The 27,984-nt window shown below is 45.1% G+C and overlaps 2 protein-coding genes across 4 annotated transcripts; both read right to left on the bottom strand.

Annotated features, from left to right (window-relative positions):
• On the bottom strand, positions 1-12,066 carry SLC26A2 (solute carrier family 26 member 2). 3 transcript variants are annotated; one of them, XM_075102054.1, is made up of 3 exons: positions 11,931-12,066; positions 5,030-5,683; positions 1-2,661 (listed from the first exon to the last, which is right to left on the bottom strand). In XM_075102054.1, exons 2-3 carry the CDS (start codon positions 5,669-5,671, stop codon positions 1,156-1,158), a joined length of 2,148 nt encoding a protein of 715 aa, XP_074958155.1. In that variant the 5' UTR covers positions 5,672-5,683; positions 11,931-12,066; the 3' UTR covers positions 1-1,155. The 3 variants fall into 3 exon arrangements, with proteins under 3 accessions (XP_074958155.1, XP_074958156.1, XP_074958157.1); XM_075102055.1 differs by lacking the exon at positions 11,931-12,066 and adding an exon at positions 11,718-11,777; XM_075102056.1 differs by lacking the exon at positions 11,931-12,066 and adding an exon at positions 5,877-5,897.
• On the bottom strand, positions 7,972-27,514 carry LOC142061288 (E3 ubiquitin/ISG15 ligase TRIM25-like). Its single transcript, XM_075102125.1, is given in 7 exon segments — positions 7,972-8,093; positions 19,845-19,981; positions 20,179-20,204; positions 21,287-21,520; positions 24,806-24,901; positions 26,896-27,225; positions 27,227-27,514. Coding segments are annotated over 7 exon segments (1,233 nt in total).
• Positions 27,515-27,984: the final 470 nt, after the last annotated feature.

Genomic DNA, 27,984 nt, shown 5'->3' with positions numbered 1-27,984 from the left:
TAATTTAAAAATCAAAGTATAAAGTTTTATTTACACTAACATGGTGAAATAATGTTCAGTAAAGAATTTCTCTGGCTCATTTTGTAATGGCTGTATTTCTTGGCCTGTCCATCCACATTACATGAAGTCCATGACAGATCATGCATAAAGGGTCCATTGTCAATAAAACCTGCATTCATACATGAAGTCTGCCTGACATGAACAAATTGGAACGTATGTTGGACAACCTATTTGGCTCTTTTCATTTTGGTGCCTGTGTTTCTGTCTGCCTGGCATATAAAACCAGCTATAAGGACTGTTTTATGTTGAAACTCAAGAATTGGAGATTTTCTATACCTAAAAGAGCTCCTAAATATTAAGAAAACAAACAACTGACCATAAGTATGAATCAGACTTCTAAATAGTCACGTCTGAATAAAAATCACTCCAAAAAAGAGGCAAACTTTCCTGGCACATAAAGGCCTGCATAGAAATGAGGTAAGATTATCCCCATTGCCTGGCTGCATTGCACTCTTGGGAGACAATGACAAAGCCTCTGGAGGTGACAGGTGGCTAGAAGCTATTCATTAAGACCTTTTCATGCATGTTTAGATTTTATTTATCTATCTGTCTCAACTTCAGGGAGGTTACAAAGTCACCCACAGTAAAGACCAGAGCAAACAGTCCCCATCAGTCATTCGTTAGAAGATATAAGGGTGTGATAATAAGGAAAAGCAATGCCAGAACAAGGGACAAAAAATGAGTTGCCTCACATTATTTGGATAGTCAGGATGCCCAGATTACTTCAAAATCCCATCCCATCCATAAAGACAGGGTTGTAATAAAGACTTCAATACTGATGATCAAAACTTAAGAGGGGAACTGAGGCATGGGAAGTTCAAAAGAGAAGAGAAATAAGATGAACCACCATATGAAAACTCTTTGATTCACAGATTGGCCGTAATCAAGTTAAGAACTGCCTTCATTCACTACCACCTACTTAATTACTATACCCAGCACACAAATGTAAAGCATCAAAACCGACTGCGTAGTAACCAGTGTGTTTAAACCAACACTGCCTCTTCTTACCTGAGTGCATATATATATTGCATAGACATACAGACCCACAACCATTTTTTTCCCCAGGCATTTTTCCAGCTTGCTCCCTTTCCACAACTAGTTCTTAGAAGCACTGGTCCTACTGTACCCCTGTGGACCCAACGCAAAGTCCACAGCTTGATGCACACTGTGGAAAAGAAGGTGGTCCTCCCCCTCTTTAAAGAATTCTCCTCGGAGCAGGGAACTCCTCACTGAAGGGTTGCACTGGGCCAGCAGCACCTGAACGTCTATCTCCTTGTAGTCCTTGCAGACCTCTTTGAGCGTGCGTATTCCTGCTGTATCCAGAAACTGTACTGCACAACAGTCAATCACTATTGTGTGAAACCCCAGAGGTTCAGAGACAAAATCCACAGAGGTGCCGGTCTCGTTGCCACCAGAATCCACCTCTTTTTCTCTAAGCATTCTCTTTGCTGCCTTTTTCTTTGCTGCCTTCACCCAGACTGGGTTGACCCCAGTTTGCTTGTACAGGGTGGATTTAAAGCACTCTTTGTTGATGTAGTAGAGGGGTGCTTCGAAACGGAACACCACAATTCCTGGCTTGGTTTGCAAGTTCTTGTAAGCAGACAGGGATTCATACGTTTCAGACTCTGCCACCCAGCCAAGCAGCGGTGCCTCTGGTCTCTGAGTTCGGAAAATGACACAGAGCATAGAGAAGCAAACACCAACCAAAAGACCGATCTCTGTACTGATGAGTGCTGAGGCTGCCATAGTAACTAGCCAGATCACTGTGTCCACTCTGCTCAAATGCCACATTTTTGGCAGGTCCCTGAACTTCTGCAGGGCTCCTCTGAGGTTTACAATGGTTATGACAGCAAGGACACATTTCTGAAGGGAATAAAATAAAGGTGCAATCACGAGGAGGACTAATAGGATTACCAAACTAGTCACCATGCTAGACATTTGTGTCCTACAGCCTGTGGACTCTTTGACAAGAGTCTTGGCAAGAGCTGCACTTGTTGTGAAGCAATGGAAGAAAGAGGGAATTATGTTGCAGAAGCCAATGGCATACATTTCCTGGTTGGCCTTCACAGAGTAACCGTGTTTTTTGGCAAACATCTCTGAGAGGGAGACAGTGATTGCAAAGCCAATGATAGCTATGGGGATAGCATCCAAAGCCACATTAGGAATCAGTTTCCAGTCTGGAGAGTGGGGTGGCAGAAACCCAGTTGGGATGTGTCCAGCAACACTTGAGCCATAAGTCTCTCTCAGCTTCCCAAAGTGAGATGCCAGAGTAGCTGCCACAATTACGACTAGTTCAACTGGTATTGGAGCCTTGAGCCTGGATTTAAAACGTTCATTAAGCTCTTTGGTTGGGATAAGTACAAGAAAGCACAAGAAGCTGGTGATGAGATCACAGATGTTGGTCTTGTGTATGTTTCTGAATATGTTTATCCATGTGGCTATGAGGGAGCCAGCGCCACTGCTCCGAGGAATGTCTAGGCCCAGGAGATACTTGGCTTGTGAGGTTAGGATGGTAAAGGAGGCACCCGTGACAAATCCACTCAGCAATGAATCAGAGAGGTACACTGAGACGAAGCCCACTTGAAAGAAACCCATGGCCACCTAGAAGGAATCAACCACACAGAACAGATTAGGATGCAAATCTTGCAGGTGTCATCACTGTGGGACTCTAGAGGGAAGTAGCAGTAGAAATAAAAAAACCCAAACAAAAAAAACCATGGTCCTGCATGCACGGCCCTGGAGGACAAGACATGGTCTGAGCATGGGGGAAAGCATCTCCAGCATTTAGCTGCTCCTGGTACGCTGCACTTAAACAAAATGCATTTCTAACACAGAGCAGGTGGGTTTTTTAGGTTCTTTGTACTCTGAACCTGCATCTGTTATTTGCTCATGGGTTCAGTTCTAACTCCAAGTTGCCCTTGTGGACAAAAAAACCCTAATGAAAAAAGCATTTGAAATACTGGCTACTTTTGCCATTTCTCTCTCAAGTTCTTAAAATCTGTGTGAACTTTGCAGGGATCCAAAACCTTTTTGGTTGTCTTTGCCTATCTTATAATATGCAACCAAAATATAGCTTATGGTGTAACAGCTGTCCTTTGCACTGCATAAGGTTTGGTTCATTTTATTCAGAAAGCATATGAGCTGCAAACTCTTGTGATGCAGATTATAGACATACATTTTTTAAAGCGCCTTATTATTCATTTTTATTAATGCCAGCTGAATGGACAAATCCTTGGTGCTCTCTCATGGGAGTGACTGGTTTTATGGATACCTACCCTACACATGCACCTTCGCACCTGGTAAATGTCCATTTCTCCCCGACAACCTCCATGCCAAATGGAGCATGGACCTTCTCACAATAGTTTGCTAGAAACCTTTTAATTCCGATCTCGACAACAGGGCTGTCTACACTCTTATCCGAAGGCCAGAACTTACTGGTGTTAAACTTTAAGTAGTATCAATTTGATAGATCCTATTAGGTAGATAAGACAAAATAAAGACTAGAATCATGGCTGGAAAAGTCGTAAGAACCGCAAAGCATTACTAAAGAGAAGACAGGTTTGGGACCTGGACTGACTGGACATCGGCTGAGAGCCAAGCTCTAAAAAAGGCTCCCCTCACAACCTCAGTAATTAAGTTAACTCAAGGTTTTTCTAGCTGTAAAACATTAGCAATAATTGTCCTGCCTAGTTATGCTGTAGGCAACTGGTGTGAGCAGGCTTGCTTTTTGCATTTTGATTGTAAAGTTTCTGATGCAAAGAATATGTTATTTTGGTTGGAGCTTCCAATAAAAAAATAATATTTGAGGGTGTGAAGACCTATTGTTTAGCAGGCAGAGAGACAGCAAGTAGAATACGCCTAGCTTAAGAGGGACTTCAGCTAATTTTACCTTACTTCTTCTTGTAAATAAACTTAATTGTACTTGTATTTGCAAAGAATATTACGTGCAATTCACAACTCCAAAACTGCATCCATCCCACAGTGAAGAAACACAAAATCCAGGTACCTCAGGAGTCCCAGAATATTTCTGAAATTACTCAACGCTAACTTGCAGTACAAGAAGTCGTCCCACGTTGTATCTAAAACCAGCGTTTTAGAGTATCACGGGTACGTTTCCTTTCCCACTTCTCTGCAGTTTGATTAGCTATCACCCTGGAGGTCACTGTAGGAACTAATGAATGGAACTCACTAACTGAAATACCACAGCTCTGCAGTACTGTTAAAACTAAATCCATTCTAGTTAATGCATGACACTAAAACCAAAGATAGCTGCTTTAATTTCAGCAAGCAGTGAATTCTAGGAAGTAAGTAGAGAAGTGGTAAAATATTGTAAAGTAATATATTTTAATATGGTAATAATTAAAGAGTTTTATTTCAAATATATTTTATCATCTCAGTAGCGTCCTTTTCATAGTGTCATTGTTTTGGCTTTGAACGGGCAAACAGCAGAGTTTTACAAGCCCAGTGACAAATTAAAAGGAACTGGAGATACTGTTACTGTCCAGATTATTTTTTGATAAAAGGCTAATGACTGAAGTCTGGGGTTAAGAACAGCCATACCACATTTTGGCCCAATGAAACTGAGGCCTAAGCTATAAGCCAGGAAAGAAAAAAAAAAAGCTCCAGGCCACAGCAAGGAAGGTGGTGAGCAGATTGTGTGCGAGCAGCAGGTGGTTACATGCAGGTCCTTACAGTCCCCAGCAGAGTAGCAATGCAATCACAAAATGCTATTTAAAAAAAAAAAAACCAAACCAAAAACAAAAACAACAAAAACCACCAAGCAGAAAGGAGAGGACACAGCAGAGTTTCTTGCACCACAGTAACTGGAGACATCCAGTCCTCCTTATGTCTGCTCGCCCAGGGATGCGGATTGAGGACACGAACTGCCTGCCGGGCCTGCACATGTGGACAATCACCTAAAGAATTAAAACTATTTCTACAGAATACCTTTTTGTCTACCTCCTCTTACCTGATAAACTCCAGCTATGAAGGTCATGGTGGCTCCCACCGTAATTGCATAGCAGCTTTTATCACAAAGCAGCTTCTGCGATGTCTGATTCACAGGTGAAATGGTGGTGTTCGCATGTGCTGCTGTATCTGTGAGGACGCTAAGCGCAGCTGGCTCTAAGTCATAGCCAGCTCTCTGTATTTCACGATCCACCACTTGTCCCACCATCAGGCAAATCACACCGAAGATGCCAACTGAGATGTGGCGGGAGGTTCCAAATATGAAATAAATAATTCCAGCAAAAAAGGATGTATAAAGGCCATAAATAGGCTCCTGCCCAGCCAAGAGAGAATAGGCAATTGACTGTGGGACTAGTAAAACCCCCACAATCACGCCAGACATTATGTCACCCAGCAGGTACTCTCTTAGTTTATATTTAGGAAGCCACTGCAAGACAGGAAAGAAACTGAAAACATAGTCTTTAACTTTGGCTGGGGTGCAGCTGCAAGTTTTCTTTGCTTGCTTAACCACCAAGGCCTTCATGCTTCTCTTCTTCTCTTGAGGTTCCAAGAACATTCTGTGATGGAAACTGCATTTATCATTGTCTCCTTCTGGCACTTCAGTCACTGAATGGACATTGTCGAGTTCTGCCATTGCTGCCATCTCAAGGACTCCCTAAAAACACAAAAGAAGGGCCGTTTTCACTAAAACATAAATTAATGTGCTACAGGAGACTTTTTAATGGAGTGAATATAGTATACATGAAAAGCAAGGGTTAAAAGTCTTAAATAAGCACAGGGAAAACAATTTCCAAGCAAACTTGGAAAGAGCCTCCCCCCCATTATATCCCTGTTAAGCAAAGAATCACCTTCCCTAGGAGGGAAGCTGATATCCCGTAGAATAAACCTGCTTCTGGCAATGTTGCGAAATGGAGGGTGCAGCAGCACTGTCTCTCTGGGAGGCCTCCTTGATAAAAGTCGCCATCTGCAGCTTGTTCTACCGTCCAAAGACGGACACAGGGTTACTGTAGTTCAACAGTCAATTCAATTCATTTGCTGAGAATTAACTACAATTAGTATATCCCTAACACTGCACAGCTTGGTCTAAATCTCATTTATATATTTTTTTCTTAATGCAATGATTACACCTGCCAAATATTATAAATATTTTTTTACCCAAGAAGATGCAATCTTTACACAGTGGCTTTATTTCAGCCAACGACATATTGCAAGGAATGTTCTTCACACTTTAAAAGCTGGTTTGCAAGTAAATTACATCTGACCAAAACAACACACACAAGTGGAAAACACAATGGGCACAATGTAAGGGAGGCAGAACACTTCTGCCAGAATATTTGAACTAGTCCAGGCTGCCTGCAAACAGTAAAACAAGGTGGTTATATCAAAGCACATTTCATACTGGCAACCTATTGCCTGAATGTGAAAGAGCAAAACCTTGCCAAGACAGGCCCTAATGAAACTCAACAGTACCAATGGTGATCGCCAGCATTCTTACAGCACTCCTGGTTTCTAGAAAACATCCAGAATCCTCCAGAAAACACTCTTTTCACCACAACACCTGCTACTACTAGTACGTCAAAGTTGTTAAACTTTAGCCAGAAGCCCATTCGCCTGGTGCTACAGTCAAGTCAAGGCCAGAGACAGCAGCAGAACCCTGAAAAATCTAACTCCTAGGCTTCCCTTTCTAACACTGCCTTGAAGTCTCAGTGTGCTAACAATGTTATTTGCTTATGTGCTAATTCTATCTTCTCTGTGCAGTGCAAACGTCAACCAAACTAATGTCCTATGCATTGTTTATGACCAAATTAATTACCAAATCAGTATTGGAGCTAGCCATGCTGAGGATGCCACTGAAGAGTCCCTCTCAAAATTTGTTCATTTAGTCAACATTTCACGAGTAACTATAAAACATTCACTGTTACTATCGCTGCAGTGTGAATCTCTCAAAAACATGAGGGGAGAAGTAAGAGAAGTTAATTTAAGCGTGGTGATTAAACTACCTGTTTCCCCTGCAGTCAGCCCATTACAAGTCACTGATCCCAGAGCTATGCAGAGAGGAAATGCCTTCTTTTAAACCTCGGTCTAGGGGGCTGGAGTGTACAATTTCCATTCTTCCATTCCAGGTTTGACACTGCATATGGAAGTACCCAGAGTGCCATGCATCAGCACTATATAGCTGTTTACACACAGCCATGCCTCCAGCGGCCTGCTAGCTCATACAGATGAACTGCCTTCGGTTCTTGTAGCTAGAAAGACAATACCAACCCAGGCACCTACTGCCTTAAAACAGCCTAAGCAAATGATCCTAACCATATCAAAGGAATGCATGTAAGAGTAGAGGCAGCTACAATACTTAACGTTTAAACTGGCTACTCTTTTCAGACAAAGATATTCAGAGATTTTTAGAACAGCCTTCCAACTAGAAAACAATTTGACCCAAGTAATCCAACTCTTCCACCTTACACCATAGCGTACTCCATAGATCTACCAGGCTACAGTGTGCAGGAGGCTATCTAAAGCCAACACACAGGACAGATGCTGATAGCCAACAGAAAATACAAGAGGCAAGGGTTCACATTTTATCTTCTGCTCTGTGCCAGGCCTCCCAAAAGGTGTTTTCATTCACTGCAGACCCAGGAACAGTGAGTGTCTCTCTGATGGGTAAGCTCCTGCATCCTTTCAAATAACCAAACACAGCTCACTCTTTGCCAGCCTGTCACTGGACTGCTACTGAAAAGGAGCCGTGTTTCGAACAGAGGCCTCCCTGGCTCCAAAACTGTGAACAGCATGATGGCATCAGCAGGGACAGGCTTTCTCCATAAGACAGGGGAGGTACATCATCCTGTTATCATGCCCTGTACAATTCATGCTCTGTTAGATGCTGAGACTGAACATCATTGCCAGGTCTCATGCTCTTTGTGAGATACTTAATATTAAGACCTCTCACTCTCCACACCTATCAGGTATTTCTAGCAAGGCATCAATGCTTTTCTCCAGCTCCTGCCCTGTTTCATACTCCCACTCCTCCAACTCGATGCCTAACTCGGATGAGCCACGCATGGGGGCTGCAAACCAGAAAGATGAAAATAGCTCCAAGCACAACTGGGGAGAACGTGCCTCTTTGTGGCACTGTTCTGAGAACAGGCAGAGGAAAGTCACACTCCAAAAAAAGGAAAAATGAAGCTTTACTGCGCTGCTGGGTTAGGTGAGACCTAAGTGGAAAATTCCATAGTTTGAACTCAAGTCCTATTTCTGGTATCTATAACCTTCTTTTGGTCCTGATCCTTGTAATTGGAGAACAAAGATCTGAGACTTGGACTTCTGGATCCAAAGATTAGTTCACCCAGAACTTTAATGCTTACCTATTCTTAGGGGTAAATATGCAAATGTATTTATTTGTCTCCATATTTGCTCTTGTTATACAAGTCAGTCAGTACATTGGAAGGAAAGAGGAAAAAAGCTTCCGTTTTGCCTGTCTTCTTGATTACTCCAAACTTTGATCTTATAGCCTCTTGGCCATGCATAATCACTGTATGACATACCTATACACACCTTATAATGACAAACTTCCCTTGGCTAATGCCTTCCAGTTCAGTATCTTTATTGCGTTTTAAGAGTTGCAGGCTCAGAAGAGCCGTACAAAGAATCTTCACCATGAGGAAACATGTACTGCAAGTAGTAACATACTCGAGATCACATAGTGATCACACTTGAAAGATAACTCATCCCTGCCTTCCAGATATCTAATCTCACCTACCCATACAGTATTGCAAAGTCCGCTCAGGGATTATTTACAGTACTTAAAAAAACCAGATACTACACAGAAAGAGTGAAGTGAATATAGCGTACAGAAGCATGTTGTCTGCAGTACTCTGCATAAGCACTTTATGTAGCTGTATTTGCTTAAGCAGTTTTATTCATTTCACAAGCAGAGAGTTGCAAATCGAAAAGCTTTTCACCCAAAGCTCAGCAAACCAATACTGTAAAAGCTAAGGGAAAAATTCACCCCAAAACTACTTTTTATGTGTAGCAAATTACTTGAATGAGTTTGTTTTCTGAGATTTTACTAAAGATTTTAGTAATGAAAATCCTTCCGATTACCTTGTCCCTCATCCAGGACTTGCAGACAGCTCACTCAAACCTCAGAGTTTTTCTTTAACGAGCCAGGAAACTCCAACATGAAACCCAGACAGTTCAGGTTAGTTCTGCACAGTGCCATAAAACATCTCCAGTGTAGGGGATACTCAGGTTTTTTGGTCGTGTCTAGACAGTAATGTTCTAAGTAAAAATCTTTTTTGGCTACTAAACTCTGGGCATATACTGGATCTTTGTGTTGACCTGTATGATAGCTTTCTCTACGTGGCATGAAAAGGGCCTTTCAGCACACAGTCACTGCCTCTCTTGATGTCAGGACACTAGGAAATGACACCACTTCCAACACCCGTTTCACCCTCTTCTGCCTGAAAGCATTGCTCTGTATTATTTCTGTAACCATTTAGCCCAAGCTTGCCTAGTAAAACTGGATTTTGTTCTTAACAAAAAAAAAAACCAACACACCAAAAACCAAACCCACCCTTTGGTTCAGTATACTGAAAGATATTCTGTATATTTAACTTGGAAAGGGAGCTACTGTGCTTTTTGTTTTGAAAGCTGCTATTTACATACAACTAATTTGCATGCCTTGAATTCACTTTTATCAGCTCCTCTGAGCTTGAATAATATCTTCAGGGGGTGTCTGACTGCCACAAAGCTCTACTTAAGATACAAAGAAAAAGACTGCAATACAGAACTGAGGACATTTCCAGTATCCCTCTGTTAGTAAGTGACTGCCATAAAATAAAGATATGGGGTAGTACTGCATTCTTGAGATCTGATGACTTTTACAGGCTCTTTCCGGATCCCATTTGGGCCTTTCTTACTGAGCTCATGACACGGCAGACATGAGCTTGCATCTGCCTAGTACCTGTCTTTGGGGAAACACTACCTGCAGCACAGGGCCTTGCTGGCTCGGACTTCATTTCTCTGTTGCAGATCACAGTCACCCTGGAAGTAAGGGAATAATGGATTCTGAAGCTCACTCACGTGCTGAAAGAACGTATTACAAGCTTAAACTTCAGATATGAGCATTTAAGAGTAGAAATTACATTAAAAGTATTCCATCTGTGACACCAATCTCAGTTTTCCAGATTATTTTTCTAAATTTTATGTGCATGAGTCATCACTGTACGCGATCACTACCCACCCTCATGTATCCACCTGCTAGACAGCAGAAGTTGCATCCACTTAAATGCATGCACTTGAAAACTAATGCATAAACTCAAAGGGCATGAACAATTTTTGAAGAGATGTAAAGGAGAAGCAGGTGAATGAGAAATGAAATTTCCACATGAACTGAACCGGAGGTGGGCTTCTACCTCTGAGTCCTTAGAAAGTCTCATCCTCAGGGTGTAAAACGAAAGCATATCACAACATTTTGATAAGTAAATCTTTGCCCTCACTCTTGTCAGACAACAGCCTTTTCCAAATAATCACTTAACTTGTGGAGCAACAAGGAAATTCAACATTGCCATGATAACACTGAGGTAGGCACTGGAATTGCATTGCATGTACCTTGGAATAAAATGCAGATTTTTGACAAAATCCTTAACATCCTCCCAACAAAACATTCAAGCTACAAACATTTATTTCAACATGAGACTTAAAAGTCACACAAATACTGACACCTTACCAGGACCCATTAAAAAAACATACCATATTTACCATGTCTGAGCAACGCATTTGGGAACAGAGGTACCTTACTGTCAGCATAACCACCTGCCATTAACTCAAGCAGGAAAGCTCGCAAACCTGGACAACAAAACCTTGCTTGCGTGAAATATTTGATCTCCTCCTCCTTCAAATGTTAGTTCTTCCGAGCGCTGGCAGCAGCAAAGCTGCCAACTGACCTTGCACGGCCCCCAGCCTTTTTGGGGAAGGTCCCACAGAAGCCGGTGGCCCCGCTCATGGCCAGCCCTTCCAGGCACGTTGGCTCACCTCTGAGAAAGCAGCTGTGCGCTGAGCACTACGGTCACACCGCCATGCCCTGTCTGAAGCAGATCCCTCTTGAAGATAGCCAGCTGCAGCCTCACGCAGTGCTCCAGGAGTTTCAATGTGAACCGGATTTGTTACAGAGAGTTTGCAAAGCAGTACCTTCAGCAAGTCGCTTCTACGTTAGGACCCTCCTCCCGCCCTTACCGTTAGCTAGGCAAGGCAGAAGACTGAAGAGCTGTGTTCGGGCAGCGAGGCCGGGCAGCGGAGGCGCTGCCCCGCAGGCGTTCCCTTGGGCAGCGTCCGTGGCAGCGGGCTGCCGGCGCACGGCGGAGCGTTGTGCGGGAGGCCCGTCCGGCTCTGAACAGAAAGCCACACGCGGGGTGCGTGCTGGATAAGGGAGCACTTAAAAAAAATTTTTTTTCAAAAACTAAAATCTGCAAGAACAACGTACAGCGAGAAGAAACTCTCGCACTTTTTATACTCCTGAAATTGCAGTTTTGCTGAGAGCCTATATATCGCTTCAGAAGCCAACCAACATTTAAATTTCCAGGACAACGAAAGTAAAGTTATGATGTTTTTAGTACAACATTCGGTTTCATCCACTCGACCGCAACAGCACCGCCTCGGCACCTAGCCCCTCCGGCGAGAAACACCCCCACCTCCGCACCCGGCGCTCTCCTCCCAGCCGCTGGCTTTCATTTTCTGTTTTCCTCTTATTATTTTGAGGCGCCGTCCTGCGAGCCACCCCACCGAGCGGGGCTGCGAGCAGCGGCCCGCCTTGGGGAGCCGGGGCGGGCCCAGGGCCGGAGCCCCGGACGCCCTGCCCGCCCGGCCGCCCTGCCCGCCCCGCCACCGCTCAGGCGCCCACTCACCGCGGGGCCGCTCCGGGCGGACCTCGGTCGGCCGGCCGGCCGACCAGACAGACAGACAGACCGACCGTCCTCCGTTGCTCCCGGCAGCTCAAGAGGAGGCGAAAGCCGAGCCGAACCCGCCCATCGCTGCCCGGGGAAGGGAGGGGAGGGGAGGGGAGGGCCGGGCCGCTGCAGAGGGCCCCGCCGGGGCCCCGCTCCGGCCCGGCCCGCCACGCTGGGTCTGCCCTGCCCTGCTGGGCCGCCCACACCAACGCCCGCCCTAACGCTTCGGTTTTTACTTTCTAATTAATTCCAAGTGTTTCTGAATGAGAGCGGCCCGAAGAGCCTGGTGCGGAGAGTGACTGACTTGGTCTGCTCCTTAACACAGAAGAACAACCACCCTGAAATAAAAAACGAACCTCAGGAACTCTAGTGAAGAAGCCACTTTTCAGATAATAAGTTGCACTCAACACTTTTAAGTTGAAAGATTAATTATGTGCTGGTAGCTTGAGGTAAAGTGACCTTAAACTTTCCATGGATGTCATAGATGGAGATACCAGAACAATTTCAGATGGAGAAAATGGCCTCATTTTGCTTTGTGGTATCACTAGTATTCATAAAAAGTAGTCTTTTGAAATCCCTCCCTGATGTTTACTCCAGTGTCCAGATCTGTCTGGGAGGTACTTCTAGCTGAGGAAGGATGGGGGATCTTTAACAATGTTGGTATTGATAAATACCATTTTTCTGTTCAGTACGCTTTATCTCTGGAGTGGAGGTTCAAGGTCGGAGGGGCCATACCCTGTCAACCTTACCTTCTCTGTTTGTGCAGAAAAGCAGACATTCCCTGAAATGGAGCATTGCATAATATTTGCATTTCAGGTGGAACCTCGAGCTGCCAAAAAGCCCATCAGTACGTGGGCAGAGAAAGTGAGACCAACTTCAAGCCTGCAGAATCCATGCTCATGTTTCTTGTTGTTAGGCAGATGCTAGAAGTCTTGATGTGAAAATACAGAATATTCCCAACAGTAAACATTTACCCTCTCCACAAGGGTTTAACTGGATGTGATGGTAACTAGAACACACAAGTTGCAAAGGAAACAAAAAAGAGCTCCCTCCCTCTCCCCCGGCTAACCACTGTCAACAGCATCAGTGGCTCTGACTTCCCAATCCTCTTCAGGACTTCCACAGGAGTTTTAATTGAGTTTAAAGACTACCAGAGTAAATCCTTGTGAGGAGTGACACCTATGACGACAACATTAAGAGGAGCCGTTTGTGCAGGGACTCTGCAGAAACCTAGTAAGAAACCACAAAACCAAGCAACAGGCATTATAGCATTTTCATTGTCCATCTAGAAGCATTGGTGGTGGAACAACTTGGATCACCAAATACATCTTGTCTTCATGGAAGAAACAGGGAAATAAAACTTATTGGAGCACAAATAAAGAACATGATGTTAAAAAAATTCCCAAGCATTCATTTTTTTCTTAATCACTGCTATTATTAAGGTCTTTTTTTCTTTTTACTGTACATTGATTTGCTAAAAATGTGGGGGGGGGGGAAATCCAAGTAAATATTTAAGATAAGTAAATCATTTAACTTTCAGCTGCTTTCTTCTTCTTAAGGTATATTAAGTTTGATGGTTAATATATTTCTGTGCTAAGGGAACCTTTGGCCTTGGAGAAGTGTGCCTCTGAGCTCCTCACCCTCCAGAATCTCCTGGCAAGAAACGGTGATCTGAGCCTTGCAGACACACAAACGCTAAGCATGTGCCATCTGCCCATCCTACACAACCTGCCTGTCAAACCCACTGCCTCCCGTTCTCCAGATCCCCGCATCATGTTTATGATATCAAATCTCCAGAGACCAGTTTCTCAGACTACAGAATAACCTGGAAAAACACTCTGTTTTCTTCTGCTGGGCGCATACTCCCGGGCAGCCCTGCGTGCTGCAGCTGGGGAAGTCATCCCACCTTGCCTCTTGACCAGCAGCTCTCAAACAGTGCTGCTGCACCCTGGTCGCCTTGGCAAAGAGGGCTGCATGGGGCAGTGTTATCATCCCTCTCTGCCCCATCAGTAAAACCCCCGTGCAGTGGCTCTCCCTCGTTCTTCTCGGTCCTCTCCAGGCTTCCAGCTCTGCCTAATCACTCAACAGATAAAGGCACCCTCCAATTTCCCCCAACTCTCAGCTGGTTTATGCCACCTGGCTCCCAGCCTTGTATAAGGAGCCTCCTGCTTTCAGTCATGTCCTCCTGCTACCTCCCTGCCTGCTGCCTCGGTCCTGCCAGCTGTACGGCTCTGTAGCAGGATGGGTGGGCTATGGTGAAAGCATCTAAAAACTTGTGGTATTTTCTCTCCTTGTCCTTCCTTCCCTGTACAGCTTGCCATCCACTGAGATTTGGGGCTGCATTTGCAAAATGTTGCATGAACTTTGGAGGTGGAGAAGGTGGGAACTGCCTAGCGTGCTGCCCAGAGAGTGAGATCTGTCTGCATATCAGAGCTTGTACAAACCTGCCTCCCCATGTGGGCAGCTTGTCTGGCCACCCAGACAAACATCAATAGTGTAAAGGAAAATAGGGACAAAACAGAAGTAACGTTAAGCTACCCTGAGATTCTTGACCTTGAGCCTTTGAGGGGAGCAATCAGGGGCCTAGGACAACCTTCCCCAAGACCTCCCGTGGTTCCCTGTGTGCAAAATCAAAGCGGTACCCCTGGGGTTTGGTGACGAACCTGCAGTCCTAGAAGGCCCTAGTGTCAGACACATAAAGGTCCAGATGTGGCATGCCTGACTTAGAAAGTCTATCAGACTAACGGAAAGAGTCATGTCCTAGCTTTTGAAATGCGTTTTATTTATGCATTTCATTATAAATTCAGCCACATCATGCAATGCTTGGCAAAAGCAAAAAAAGAGCCATAAAATCAGCTACCTTACTCTCTTCCCCTCTAAAGGTTTCCATCAAGGATGAGAAAAATGCCAAGTAAAAATGAAGTGGGAAGGGAGGGAACAGAGCACAATAAATAATGAAAGATACAATTAATCAGAGTCCTTAGGTAATTAAAAGACTTAAGCCATAAAGATATCAAAAAGAAATAAGCTCTGCCCATATCTCAGGACTACGTATCTCACAATTATACTGCTATCACGAAAGAGCATTCTGCACAAATATCTCTGCAGAATTGCTACACTCTCAGTGTATGCCGTGGTCCAATATTGTCTCCTAGAGTCAAAAACCAATTATGTGTTAATATTTTCAAAGTGTTGTTGTGGGTTAGAAGGCTTAGTTAAATAATTGCTGGATTCCAGTGTATTTTCTTACATTGCTTTCGTCTAGTCTTTCACCTCTCTTTGTTTCCTCAAGGCTCATGCATCGAATATTAAAGACACGACAACTTTCAAATTCAGAGGACTCTATCTTTGCTAATACTACAGCAGACAAATGTATAGAGGAAATAGACTGCACCATCAGCTTGGTATCTAACTCAAAAAATCTACCTTCCTAGATATTAATTTTCACCCAAAAGCTTTGTGAGCCGCAGTGTTAAAAAATGTACTTTTCCCAATCTACTAGAAATGAAAACCTTTGCTTTTGCCATATAGCATCAGTTTTAAAGTCCTTATCTCCTGACCCACATTAATTTTGCTTACAATACAGTCACCTTCTGCTCTGTTTTAGCAAGTGTTTACATCAGCCACAAATTTGAGTCCAATAAGCCTAGCAGTTAAGAGCTACATGCACTTTTCCCTCTGAATCAGATGCTAGGCAAGTTCCATCCAGACAATTACTGTCTCCCTTTTGGTCAATAAGTCCCATTGGTCCTGGGTTTTAGTTACATTAGGTACCTTAATCTTAGTGCAATACTGTATTATCTGTGATCAGTGCTTCAAAGGCAGCGTTATATCTGTCCAGTGAGGGCTGCAGAGCCCTTCCTTAAAGCACCCACGGCCTTCACCCATCCTGCTCTCAGACGTACTCGCTTCTTGGCTGGTCCCAGCCCTTCTGAAAGCCTCTTGTGAATGTGATTCCATTCGTGACAACTGGATGGTCATCTGCAATGAAGGCTTCTAGGAGGACCCTTCTCTAAACGGGTCACAGACAATTCTTCCCCAGGGCTCAGAGGTTCAGCGAGCTGATGGCTGGCACTGGAGGAAAGGTGAAGTCAGTACCTCATCCTCCCTGGGGAAGGAAAATAACATCATGGCTTCTCCAAGACTGTCAGAAATGGTGTTAAAAAATGGGAATTGCTTGAAGGCAAGGGGGTAGCCATATGTCCAGAAACATGCTGGTGAGGGCAGCTGCCTGGGAGTGCAGGAATTGCTCAGCACCCTGCTGCCAGTTGCCCTTTTCCTCAGCTGGCAAGGGGGAGATCGGTTCTCCGGTCCTCCCATGGCAGCATGTGGCTGAAGGCATGGAAATACATGTTTGCAATGCAGATTTCGCTGAATGCTAAAATGGTATTTCGGAAGGTGCTACAGAGGTGATGATGTTTCCTAAGCATAGCCAAGGCAGGACGTGCTGTGAGATGGCGGAGAGGGAGTTACTTAAAATACTGTGCTTGAGTACACCTCTCACTCTCTGTAGTGATCTGCAGCAGTGCAGTAACTTGCCTCCTGCAGCAATACCAGCACCGAACTGCATTGGCTGGTCATGGCTCCTTCTCCTAGGGTGAAAACAATAACTACCTGGCAGCCAGAGAGAAGCCCAGGTAATAAAAGTGCCAAAGGACAAGCTCATTTCTTTTGCCTCACTTGAGTGGTTGAGAGCAGCTGTCCTTCGTGTCTCACTGGCTTTGAGCAGTAGGGAATATTTGCAAAGTCACCTTGAGCTACTGGTGAGCTCCCAAAATTTGGCCACACACTTTTTGTTATGCTGACAATTGATGTGTGCTGCAGAGCAAGGGCTGCAGATCCATTACAGCTTGGTAAGTCCATTTAACAATGAAGGGAGATGTTACTCTAAATCTGGGATGGATTTTGCTGAGTTGATTGTTTTTAATCCCTGCAATGTGGTATATGTTGATTATCACAAGTAACAAAATAGAGTTGTAGCCATGAATCCTAATTTATATAGAAGCACCCAGAACTTTAGCTTTTATTTCTTAAAAATGTTTATGTTGGCAACATTGGTTTGCAGGAGAATTTTTTTATCATTTGGAGAAGAAACACCCAGGTTGTGAACCTGCACGTCGGATCTGAACCACAGCTAGGCACAGAGCAGCCTGCAGGCAACCAAGAGTGAGCCTATCTGCCTGGCAGTGTCCACGGAATCCCTGTGTGGAGTTGACATGTGCAATAATGGCCTCATCTGGGGAGCACAGCATGTGCTTGATCAGAAAAGAACATCTGTACACATGGAGATGTGGCCAGTAAAGCATCCTCGTATGCTGCTGACCCTGGTATTTTGCATGGCTCTTTGAGTGCTCTGTAGGAGAAGTGTTAAAATGTGGCTCAAAGGCTAACTAAGCTGGTTTCACACAAAGATAATTAATTCTTTGCTACAAAGATCACTTGTGTTAAATGTGATAATCCAAATTTGTGGCATGGACCTGAACAGCTTTCTACTGCAACCATCCACAAACAATGCTCTCAACAATTAATTCCTGGTGAAAGTATGAAATCAGACAGCCTTGCTTATATAGCCATTTATTTCATTACCCAACTATATAATGACAGCATGGTCACCCCAATTATTAGTACACAAGTATCATTAGTACCATGAGATGATAAATTCTTAGCGCTTCTTTTCTAAATTTGCATATGCTACAGAATTGCTTTTAATAGCAGGTATGCAGGGGAGGTCAAGACACCTGGCAGGTCCCCATTGTAGGAGGACATTTTTGACAATATTTAGCTTGTTCTTTCCTTCTCAGTTCTGACTTCTTTTTTCATCTCTTCCTTACTTCTGGCCATACATGGACTTTGTTCACATCTGCTGCTTGAAGCACAGTAATCCATTCAGTTGTTTTGTGCTGTAGGAATACATAAGACGGAAAAGCTTCACTTACTGTAATAATAAAGTAATATTTTATTGCTATGCTAATAACATATTTGGCAAGTTGCTTCCAAGTGCAGCTTTGCATTGCCTCAGAAAAAATATTTCTTCTCCCTCCACTGTTTTGAGTAACTGCCTGGTTCTGTATAGAACGCAGACATTGTCTGTGGAAGACTCAGTTCACAGGACAAATAAATAGCCACATACACTGATTTAAAAAAAATACCGCTAGATTTGACGCTGGCATTACGTTAAATGAAAGTAACTGTATTGTTAAGCTGCACTGTGTAATTAAAACTCCATTTAATCTCTTACCTGAACTGTGTGCCTCTTATGCTTTCCATCCATTACCAGCTACATGAATTATTGAAAAAAGAAAACAAGATTTTTTTTCCTGGTTTTCCAAATGTGTCTGGTAAAACAAGTATGTTTTCATTTAGGGCAAGACTACCTTGCCCTCAACCCCCCCATTGGACAGCTGTTCTCAGACACATCCCTTCCAAGGTAAATTTTACCATTAACCTGTCCCTAAGTAATGCTTGTCAGAAGAGCATATTTTTCCCCTCCGAAAATTAAAAAGTGGAGAAGGAAGTAAGATTTTATTTTGAATTTATGATTTAAGAAAACTTGTTTGCAAACTGAACTTTAGTTACAGCAATTAAATAATACAAAAAAAATCTTTCAAATAACTTCTAAACAAGTTTGGTGGTGGGTTTTTTTTCAAAAAAAAGCTTGTAGAAAAGATGCACCACTGTGCCCCACAGAAATCCATTTGAGCATTGGACTAGTGCTATCTAAAGGAAAACACTGCTTAGAGATTCAATATCTCCTGCAGCATTCAGATTTGCATGGGAATCCTTTGAGGCACTGGGTTTGCTCCAGCTCCTGCTCAGTTGGTGGGAACCCCTCCACGTTTTTCACTCGGAGCAGGCTCTGACTTTATGGAGCATGGAAACAAACCTAGTCTCTCCCTCAGTCTGAAGATAAATGATTTTTCTGGGGACTTCGCAGAGATTTCTGCCCGCTGCAGATTTTGAGAATTGCGCCCTGAGGCTGCACTCCTGCTAGTCTCACCTCTGGCAAGGAGAGGAGATGCGTGCAACAAAATGCTGTTCACATATTTAGGTGAGAGATTTTTTCAGCAAGACTCACAGCCCCAGGCCAGAGTCCTGAGGAATAACTAGTATTTTTGAAGACTTACAGTTTGAAAAGGTACCAGTATCTGAAGCCTCACTGTAAAGAAAGTGTTGAATGTTAGTGCCTTGTAAAACATGAATCACATCCTCTTAATAACGAAATACGAGATGTGAATAGATCCGACCCCCTCTTTTGAGATGAAGGACAGCCTTCTAGACTCTGCTTGGCTCTCCTTGAGACCGAAGCAGAGGAGCATAGGACACACAGCCCTTAAATAAACAACTGTTGGAGAAATTTGCAGGGAACATTCGTAAATAAAGAAAAGGATTTACCTGTTCCATTTAATTTGTTTGGCGAGTTCACCTAAGAAAGATGGATAACAATATTTTACAAAGCATTCAAGTTTGAGACGTGGTACCCCTGGATCTCATGGTCAAGAATAAACTAGGTGGGGATGGGGGTGGGCAAATGAAGAGGACATTTCTCAAAAGTGTGATTGAGCACCCAAAGACTTGGGAGGTAGGTGGGAGCAGGAAACCACAACAGACAGAGGAGAATCTGGCCTTACGCAGGTTAGGAGCAGACCTCTTCCTTGTTATCCCCAGAAATAGTCTTTCTGCCCCTTTGCCCTTCCCTCTCCAACAGCCCCAGGATCCCATCCAAATCCTCATCAGCCCCTCAAGGCCACACACATGTCCCTGTAAAGGAGCCAGTGTTCAGTGGCTATCAGCCTGGCACACTGAGCCCCATGCCTTGCTGTTTTCCTCTCAGGGTCAGCGGTGCATGGCAGTGGGTCGGGGCAGATCACTCACTGTGCACGCTTTGCATCAGCAAGCTCAGGCGATTCACAAAGTCCCGCATCAGGCATCGATAGTGGTGGATCCTGGCCTGATCCAGCTGCGCGACCACTACGTCCATCCTCCTGATGCTGAAATTCTGACTCGAAATCCTAGGGTGCAGGCAGTGATTTCACCAAAGAAAAACCATTTAGCATTAGAAAGTTAACAAACTCCTTTGTTAGGAAGGACTCCACAAAGAAGAGGGCACTTTGGCAACAAGAAGTACCAGGTAAACAGCTCTCCAATAAGATTAAATGAGCTGCAATTGTTATATATTGTTATTCATTTGGCAATGCCCTTTGCTTACCAATCCTGGATGGGAACTTTCAATTGCTGAAAATGAGAAAGGGGGAGGCGTTTTGCTAATACCCTTGTGCAAATAGTGCTTTGACCTGCTGCAGGCAGGCTCTTGCTCTTCTAGCACAACAGCCATCATGATAGAAAGAAAATGCCAAACATATTAAATGGTATCCAGGCTTCTGGAAAATGACTTTGATCCTACAGGCTGGATTTTGACTTGCGGCACAGCTGTGAGTAATGGACTGTGCTGCTGCCAGCACAGCCACTGGGTACACAGTGATTCAAAGTTTTCCTTACAATCCAAGTTCAAACTCAGCTTTAATTTGTACAAGTTACAGAGATGACATCTTAAAATCTCGCTAGATGTTTGTTTGAGCTAGCCCTTCATGCAGCTGGGGAGTTTCATGCTACAGCAAAGTCTGTTGTGGATCTGTAACTTTCTGGTGTGGTTGGTGTTGTTTTGCACCATTGAATTATAGCTGATACCCAGGCATCAACTAGAAAGTGATAAGGCATAAATTAAAGTTATCACTTGCAAGAGAAGGGATAATAAATCTGTCTAGCTATTAAGCTTGCCCACAATCAGAAGCAAAAATTGGTAGGAAATGAGCCAGTTACCTCAGCAGCCAGAGGTCACCAATATGCATCCAAGAGCGTGTTGATGTAAACTGAACCCTATGGGCTTCATCTCTGATAAAAATGTTTTCTGGTAATACAAGCCAGTGGTTTTCATCAGAATGCAGCAACCACACAGGTGCCAAGGAAACTGAAACTTAAAGGGACCACTGGAACGGCAGGCAGATGTCTTTCCATCCTTGTTAACTCTGTGGACGTGGTGCCCTCTGATTCGGCTGGAATAGGGAGCAGCTTTGCAGTGTAGGGTTTGGGACAGAGGGGCACCCACAGTGGGGTTTGTTCCCAGTTATCAACACCATATTTTTTCAAAGGAGAAAACAAGTGTTTCAGATGGAACATACCTGTCCCTAGCCAGTTTAAATTCCTACAAATAGGATTGCCCAAAAAAGAAGGAAAAAATTATTAGTGTGATTTCCAGAAAGGGCAACTGGCTAAGAATAAGGCATATTCATGAAGAAAAGCAGAATACTGCTGCTTACTTTGACGAAGATGAAAATATCTGGTTGCTCTCTCATCTTCTGCAAAGACTGAAGATGCTGCGCAGCCTCATCTTTCCTCTGTTCCATCTCCTTCTTCACTTTGGTAATGTCTGCCAGTTGATTTTTCTCATTGGATTGAATGTCACTCAGGATCATCTTCTCTTTCTGAGTAATTTCTGTCTTCACCTCTTGAAACAGCTTTTGCAGTTGAGAAGTCACTGGTTTTGTATTGGTCTAAATGAACAGATAAGAAAATGCTGCACTGTATCAGAAACCCAACACTTCATCTTAGTGTCTCTGTTATTAATTAGGATCGCATCTATCCTTTGCACTGGCTTTAGACGGAAGCAGACAATAAGCATCCGCTTAGAATATCTGAATAAAACGAGGGTTATGAAAATTATTGTGCTATAGTAACAAAATCAGATAAAATTCAGCTAGCAATGTGAGAATTATATCAGTACACACTGAAAATCCCACTTGTAGACTCAAAATGTTCTTCTTTTATTTAACAGATAGAAAACTTTAAAAAATATATAATGATATGTACAATCTGTGGTTTGCCAGTCCTGCAGCAGGGCTTTAAACTAGGTTCGAAGTGGGAAGGGATGCAGCCAGGCCCACCAGAGAGGAGCTTAGGGGTGGCGTGCCAAGGTTGGGGGTGAAATCGATAACCCAACTCAAGTGCATCTACACCAATGCATGCAGCATGGGCAACACACAGGAGCAGCTGGAAGCCATTGTGCAGTGGGATAGCTATGACTTAGTTGCGATCACAGAGACATGGTGGGATGACTCTCATGACTGGAGTGCAGCAATAGATGGCTGTAAGCTCTTCAGAAGGGATAGGCAAGGAAGGGGAGGCAGTGGGGTGGCCCTGTATGTTAGGGAGCGTTTTGATTGTATAGAGCCCAGCGATTGTGAACATAAGGTCGAGTGCTTATGGGTAAGGATGAGGGGGAAGGACAAGAAGGCAGATATCCTGCTGGGGGTCTGTTACAGACCACCGAACAAGGACGAAGAGATAAATGAAGTGTTCTAAAAGTAGCTGGCAGAAGTCTCACAATCGCTAGCCTTGTTCTTATGGGGGACTTCAACTTGCCAGATGTCTGCTGGAAATACCATACAGTGGAGAGGAAGCAGTCTAGGAGGTCCCAGGAGTGTGTAGAGGAGACCTTCCTGACACAGCTGGTAAGTGAGCCTATCAGGGGAGGTGCCTCGCTTGACCTCCTGTTCACAAACAGAGAAGGACTGGTGGGAGGTGTGGTGGTCAGAAACCGTCTTGGGCTTAGTGACCATGATATGATAGAGTTCTCGATTCTTTGCGAAGTGAGGAGGGGGCTCAGCAAAACCACCACCACGGATTCTGGAAGGCAGACTTTGGCCTGTTCAGGACACTGGCTGGGAGAGTCCCTTGGGAGGCAGTCCTGGTGGGCAAAGGGGTCTGGGAAGGCTGCGCATTCTTCATGAAGGAAGTCTTGAAGGCACAGGAGCAGGCTGTCCCTAGGCACCGCAAGACAAACTGGCAGGGAAAACAACCAGCCTGGCTGAACAGGGAGCTTCTGCTGACACTCAGGAAAAAAGGGAGAGTTTACCATTTTAGGAAGAAGGGGCAGGAAGAGTACAGAGATCTCATTAGGTCATGCAGAGAGAAAATTAGACAAAAGTCCAGCTAGAACTCAATCTGGCCATTGTTGTAAGAGGTAACAAAAATGTTTTTACAAATGCATTAACAACAAAAAGAGAGCCAAGGAGAATCTCCATCCTTTATTGGATGCAGGGGGGAACATCACCATGGAAGATGAGGAGAACGTTGAGGTACTTAATGCCTTCTTTGCCTCAGTCTTCAACAGTAAGACCAGTTATCCCCAGGGCATTCTGCACCCTGAGCTGGAAGGCAGGGACGGGGAGCAGAATAAACACCCCATAATCCAGGAGGAAGCAGTTTACGACCTGCTGTGCCACCTGGACACTCACAAGTCTATGGGGCCAGATGGGATCCACCCAAGAGTACTGAGGGAGCTGGCAGAGGAGCTCGCCAAGCCACTCTCCATCATTTATCAGCAGTCCTGGTCAACCGGGGAAGTCCCAGATGACTGGAGGTTTGCCGATGTCATGCCCATCTACAAGTAGGGCTGGAAGGAGTATCTGAGAACTACAAGTCTGACAGCCTGACCTCAGTACCAGGGAAGGTTATGAAGCAGTTCATCTTGAGTGAGCTCACTAGGCAAATGCAGGACAACCAGGGGATGAGGCCCAGTCAGCATGGCTTCATGAAAGGCAGGTTCTGCCTGAGCAACCTGATCTCCTCCTAGGACCCGGTGACCTGCCTAGTAGATGAGGGAAAGGCTGGACTTTAGCAAAGCCTTTGACACTGTCTCCCACAGCATCTGCCCAGAGAAGCTGGCAGCTCATGGCTTAGATAGGTGTAATCTTCGTTTGATAAAAAACTGGCTGGATGGCTGACCCCAGAGAGCTGTGGTGAATGGAGCTAAATCCAGTTGGTGTCTGGTCACAAGCGGCGTTCCCCAGGGCTGAGTGTTGGGGCCAGCCTTGTTTAATATCTTTACCCTGGAGGAGGGGACCAAGTGTGCCCTCACCAAGTTGGGTGGGAGTGTTGATCTGCTCAAGGGTAGGAAGGCTCTGCAGAGGGATCTGGACAGGCTGGATCGATGGCTGAGGCCAATTGTATGAGGATTAACAAGGTCAAGTGCTGGGTCCTGCACTTGGGTCACAACAACCCCATGCAACGCTGCAGGCTTGGGGAGGAGTGGCTGGAGAGCTGCCTGTGGGGAGGAGGACCTGTGAGTGTTGGATGACAGCTGTCTGGACATGAGTCGGCAGTGTGCCCAGGTGGCCAAGAAGGCCAACAGCATCCCGGCTTGTATCAGGAATAGTGTGGTCAGCAGGAGAAGGGCAGTGATTGTGCCCCTGTACTGGGCACTGGTGAGGCCGCACCTTGAATATTGTGCTCTGTTTTGGGCCCCTCAGTACAAGATGGACATTGAGGTGCTGGAGCGTGTCCAGAGAAGGGTGATGAGGCTGGTGAAGGGTCTGGAGGACAAGTGTTGTGAGGAGCGGCTGAGGGAGCTGGGGTTGTTTAGCCTGGAGAAGAGGAGGCTGAGGGGAGACCTTATCGCTCTCTACAACTACCTGACGGGAGGTTGTATCGAGGTGGGTGTTGGTCTCTTCTCCCAAGTCACTAGTGATAGAACGAGAGGAAATGGCCTCAAGCTGCATCAGGGGAGGTTTAGATTGGATATTAGGAAAAAATGTCTTTACTGAAAGAGTGTTCAGGCATTGGAACAGGCTGCTGAGAGAGGTGGTTGAGACACCATCCCTGGAGGTCTTCAAAAACCATATAGACGTGGCACTTCAGGACATGGTTTAGAACATATGGTGGTATTGGGTTGATGGTTGGACTTGATGATCCTAGAGGTCTTTTCCAACCTTAATGATTCTACGATTCTATGAATTCTATGAAAGATGCTCTTGATTAGTGATGACCTGGGTACCAACCTTGAGCTGATTCTCATTTTTCTGAAGCTCTTCTAGGGCAGTAGCTAAAGCGCTTTTACGTTCCTGCAGCCATGTCACGATGTCCGAGAATTCACCCTAGAATCCTAGACAGCACTGAACTTCATAGCAGGGAAGCATCATAGGTAGCATTAAACCAGACTGGCAGGTTGTGGAGCTGGTGAAATGGCATGGGCACCTTCTACCTGCTCGCTTTCACCAGCAAGTCCTATAATAAACTGCGTTCACTTGCCTCCTCATAGGGCATAACAGAAAACTGATATAATCTTGAAATCTTTCAAGTCAATGTTTAATTTTTATATAAGTGTAATTTTTTATGTGCTAGATTAATAAACAACTTTCCCTTTGAATAAGAAAATATCACTTTAAATGCATAAATCTCACTTTATCTGTTAAAGCTCTGCTCCTGTCAGAATCTTCACATGTGCCTAATGTGATCCAAATCCTTAGTTTTCGCATCTGTTAGCAACTGTGGGACCTGAGGATAAGGTAATAAGCAACCATCTTTTCTGAAGATCAGCGAAACAGCAGTACTTAACTCACCCAGCTGTTTTCTTTAACAGATACCACAATCATTGACTGCTGTTACACTGCACAATAACACATTTCAGAGGGGACATTAAACCTCTTCAGGGTTTAGACAGTGACTGAATGGTTCTGTTTGCTTCTAGCTGCCTCCAGCAACGTTTTCACACCTTGAGCACCCATGAATGGCCACAGCAGACACAGCTGCCAGATTCCCATTTCTTTAATAAAGATGATGCCAGAAAGCTTAGGTTTTCCATGAGGTAGTTGTTGCAGGTGGGAAGTTCTAATTTTTGAAAAATTTAAAGGCAAATAATCAAATTTGACCAAGGTTCCTTGCAGCAAAACCCGTTTATAATTCCTCTTAAGAGCTGCATTCCTGATTTCCCTGCCTATCCTGGGGAGTTAAAAAAACCCAAACCAATAAAAACAAAAACAACAAAAAAACCCCAAACAAACAAAAACCCAGGAGGAATATGCAGCTGAGAACTCAGCTTACCCATGGAAATGGCTTCCCCATACACAGAGCTGTGTTTCTCCTTTACCAGCTTCAGGGATGAAGGAAATGGCTGCTATCCTACACAACTCACTTCTGTTGGCAGCCCTGAATTTTTAATATGTAACTTGGGGGAGAAAGTTAGTTTGCGATATGTGTAACTGCAAAGGATGCTTCCTGCTAATTCCTGAGGAGGCTGTGACCTGTCCTGAGGTCCAGAGCAAGCCAGATGTTTCCTGCCCACACACTGGATTGCTGCAGGGTGTTTTGCTTGGGCTCTAAACTGAGCCCAGAAATTTCAAATACAAGCCAGTGAGTGAGCATAGCTAATGCATTTTATCCCCTCACTCGCAGCTGATTCTGGATCATTTCAAGGACAGCAGCTGGACTCATAGGCAGGGACATCGAGGTCCTACATCTCTGTACATGCTGGGACGCTGACTCGGAAAAACGAAGGGCAGAGGGAGGAAGGGGCCAGAGGGAGGGGCCTCGAGAGGGAACACCTGTTTCCCAACTCAAAGCTCAGCAATGGTGTGGTCCCCGAGGCTCTTCTAAGAGGGAGAGACTTCTTAATCCCTGGAGGAATACTTCTTAATCCCTGCCAGGAATACATTTATCAGTGGCAGTTTGCAGGTGCCTGGGGTTGCACAGGATGGGCATGCGCTTGCTTCAGTGGTTCCACGGGACAGTGGAGCCCCGTGCCTGCCTCTTGCTCTCCTGCACACATGTCCACATCAACACATGCTACAGGATTTATCCATCCTTGTCTTGGTCAGCCCCAAACACCCTTCTCTGCTCTTCTCCCTCTGTTTACCCTGCCAGACTCCTTTGGCAACACAAAGGAGGAAATGAAATGCAAATTTCAGCACAACGCACCAGTCCCTGCTGGGGTGGACAAGAAACCCCCTGAGCTGCTGCCTGCCTGCCCTCACCCCCCCGTCCCCATTTCCCAGTGAAAACCTTACTGCCCCTCCTGTGGCTTCCCCCTTCCACCAGGTCAGGAGTTTGGAGCAAACCCTGCAGGGGTCGTGGGGAGAGGAAAGCCCCATACAAGCTGTTTGTCATGTGCCTCCTTCAGGGTGATGATATTGTGGCCCTTGTGGCATGCCGCAAAAGAGCAGAGCACGCAAATGTACTGTCCCTCATCCTGGCAGTAGCACTCCAGCAGCCTGCCATGCTCCACGCACCTCCTGTCCTGCGCCGCACTGCCTGCTCCCACCTCCACCAGGATGTGTTCCTGCTGGGAAGCCTTGGCATTGTGTTTGTTTAGATGGGCCTGGCACAAAGATGCATCACAGATCAGGCAGTTTTTCACTGCTGGCTGGGCCCACTCCAGGCAGAAGTCACAGGGAACCACTTCCTTCTTCCCCTCTGCAGTCCTCATTCTGTTGTACTTTGGGAGCGGTGGCCAGAAATGCCTCCACGGTGCTGCACAGCTGGAAATTCTTCTGCAGCTCCAGGATGGGCCCCAGCTGGAGCTTGCACATGGGGCAGGAGTAAGGGGCTTTGGATTGCTGCTGGGCACTGAGTGCCTGCTGGATGCACTGCTTACAGAAGCTGTGACCGCAGCTCAGCGACACTGGGTTCCTGTACAGAGACAGGCAGATGGGACAGCTGAGTTCATCCTCCAGGCTGGCACCCCCTCCAAATTCTTCCTTAGCTTTTGCCATGGCTACAGAAATGGTGTATTAGCCAGTCTGCAAAAAAAGAAACTAAAAAGATGTTCTTGGCATTGTGCCCCCGTTGGAGACCCAGCCCATAGGCTGCAAGTCCTTCCTCTCCGCCGTGTGACACACCAGCAGAGATACACTCCCAGTCCTGGGCTCCACCCAGAAACAGCTCTTGTAAACCATGATGGCTGCTTCTAGACATTTGCCCTCAGTTGCTGTGTGGTCTCAGGCAGCATCGCTCCCTGTGTGAGCCCCCAGCAGGCTGGTGGGAGCTGCGGGTGCTGGGGAGGCACTCACATGCAGGACACGAAATGGACAATTCTCCTACAGCCCTCTGGTCTTCCAGAAAAATCCTCCATCCCACACTAGGGGCAGCGAATTAGAGATAAACCATGGATGAGAAGAGTATGAGCCTGGCTAGGGTAAGCCAGGAATTCCTTCTGCTTTGTCTGGTTTTTCTTCACAACAGT

This window comes from Phalacrocorax aristotelis, chromosome 8 (genome assembly GCF_949628215.1).
Source record: "Phalacrocorax aristotelis chromosome 8, bGulAri2.1, whole genome shotgun sequence".
Classification (NCBI taxonomy): Eukaryota; Metazoa; Chordata; class Aves; order Suliformes; family Phalacrocoracidae; genus Phalacrocorax; species Phalacrocorax aristotelis.
The sequence above is the reverse complement of the archived record's forward strand: the minus strand, read 5'-3'. Positions and strand labels throughout refer to the sequence as shown.

Bases quoted from the DNA above. Each gene is read 5' to 3' on its own strand.
- SLC26A2 (XM_075102054.1), bottom strand. From the start codon at position 5,671: ATGGCAGCAATGGCAGAACTCGACAATGTCCATTCAGTGACTGAAGTG. The intron at 2,662-5,029 runs GTAAGAGGAGGT...GATTCCTTCTAG, and splicing joins TCATAGCTGGAGTTTATCAG to GTGGCCATGGGTTTCTTTCA.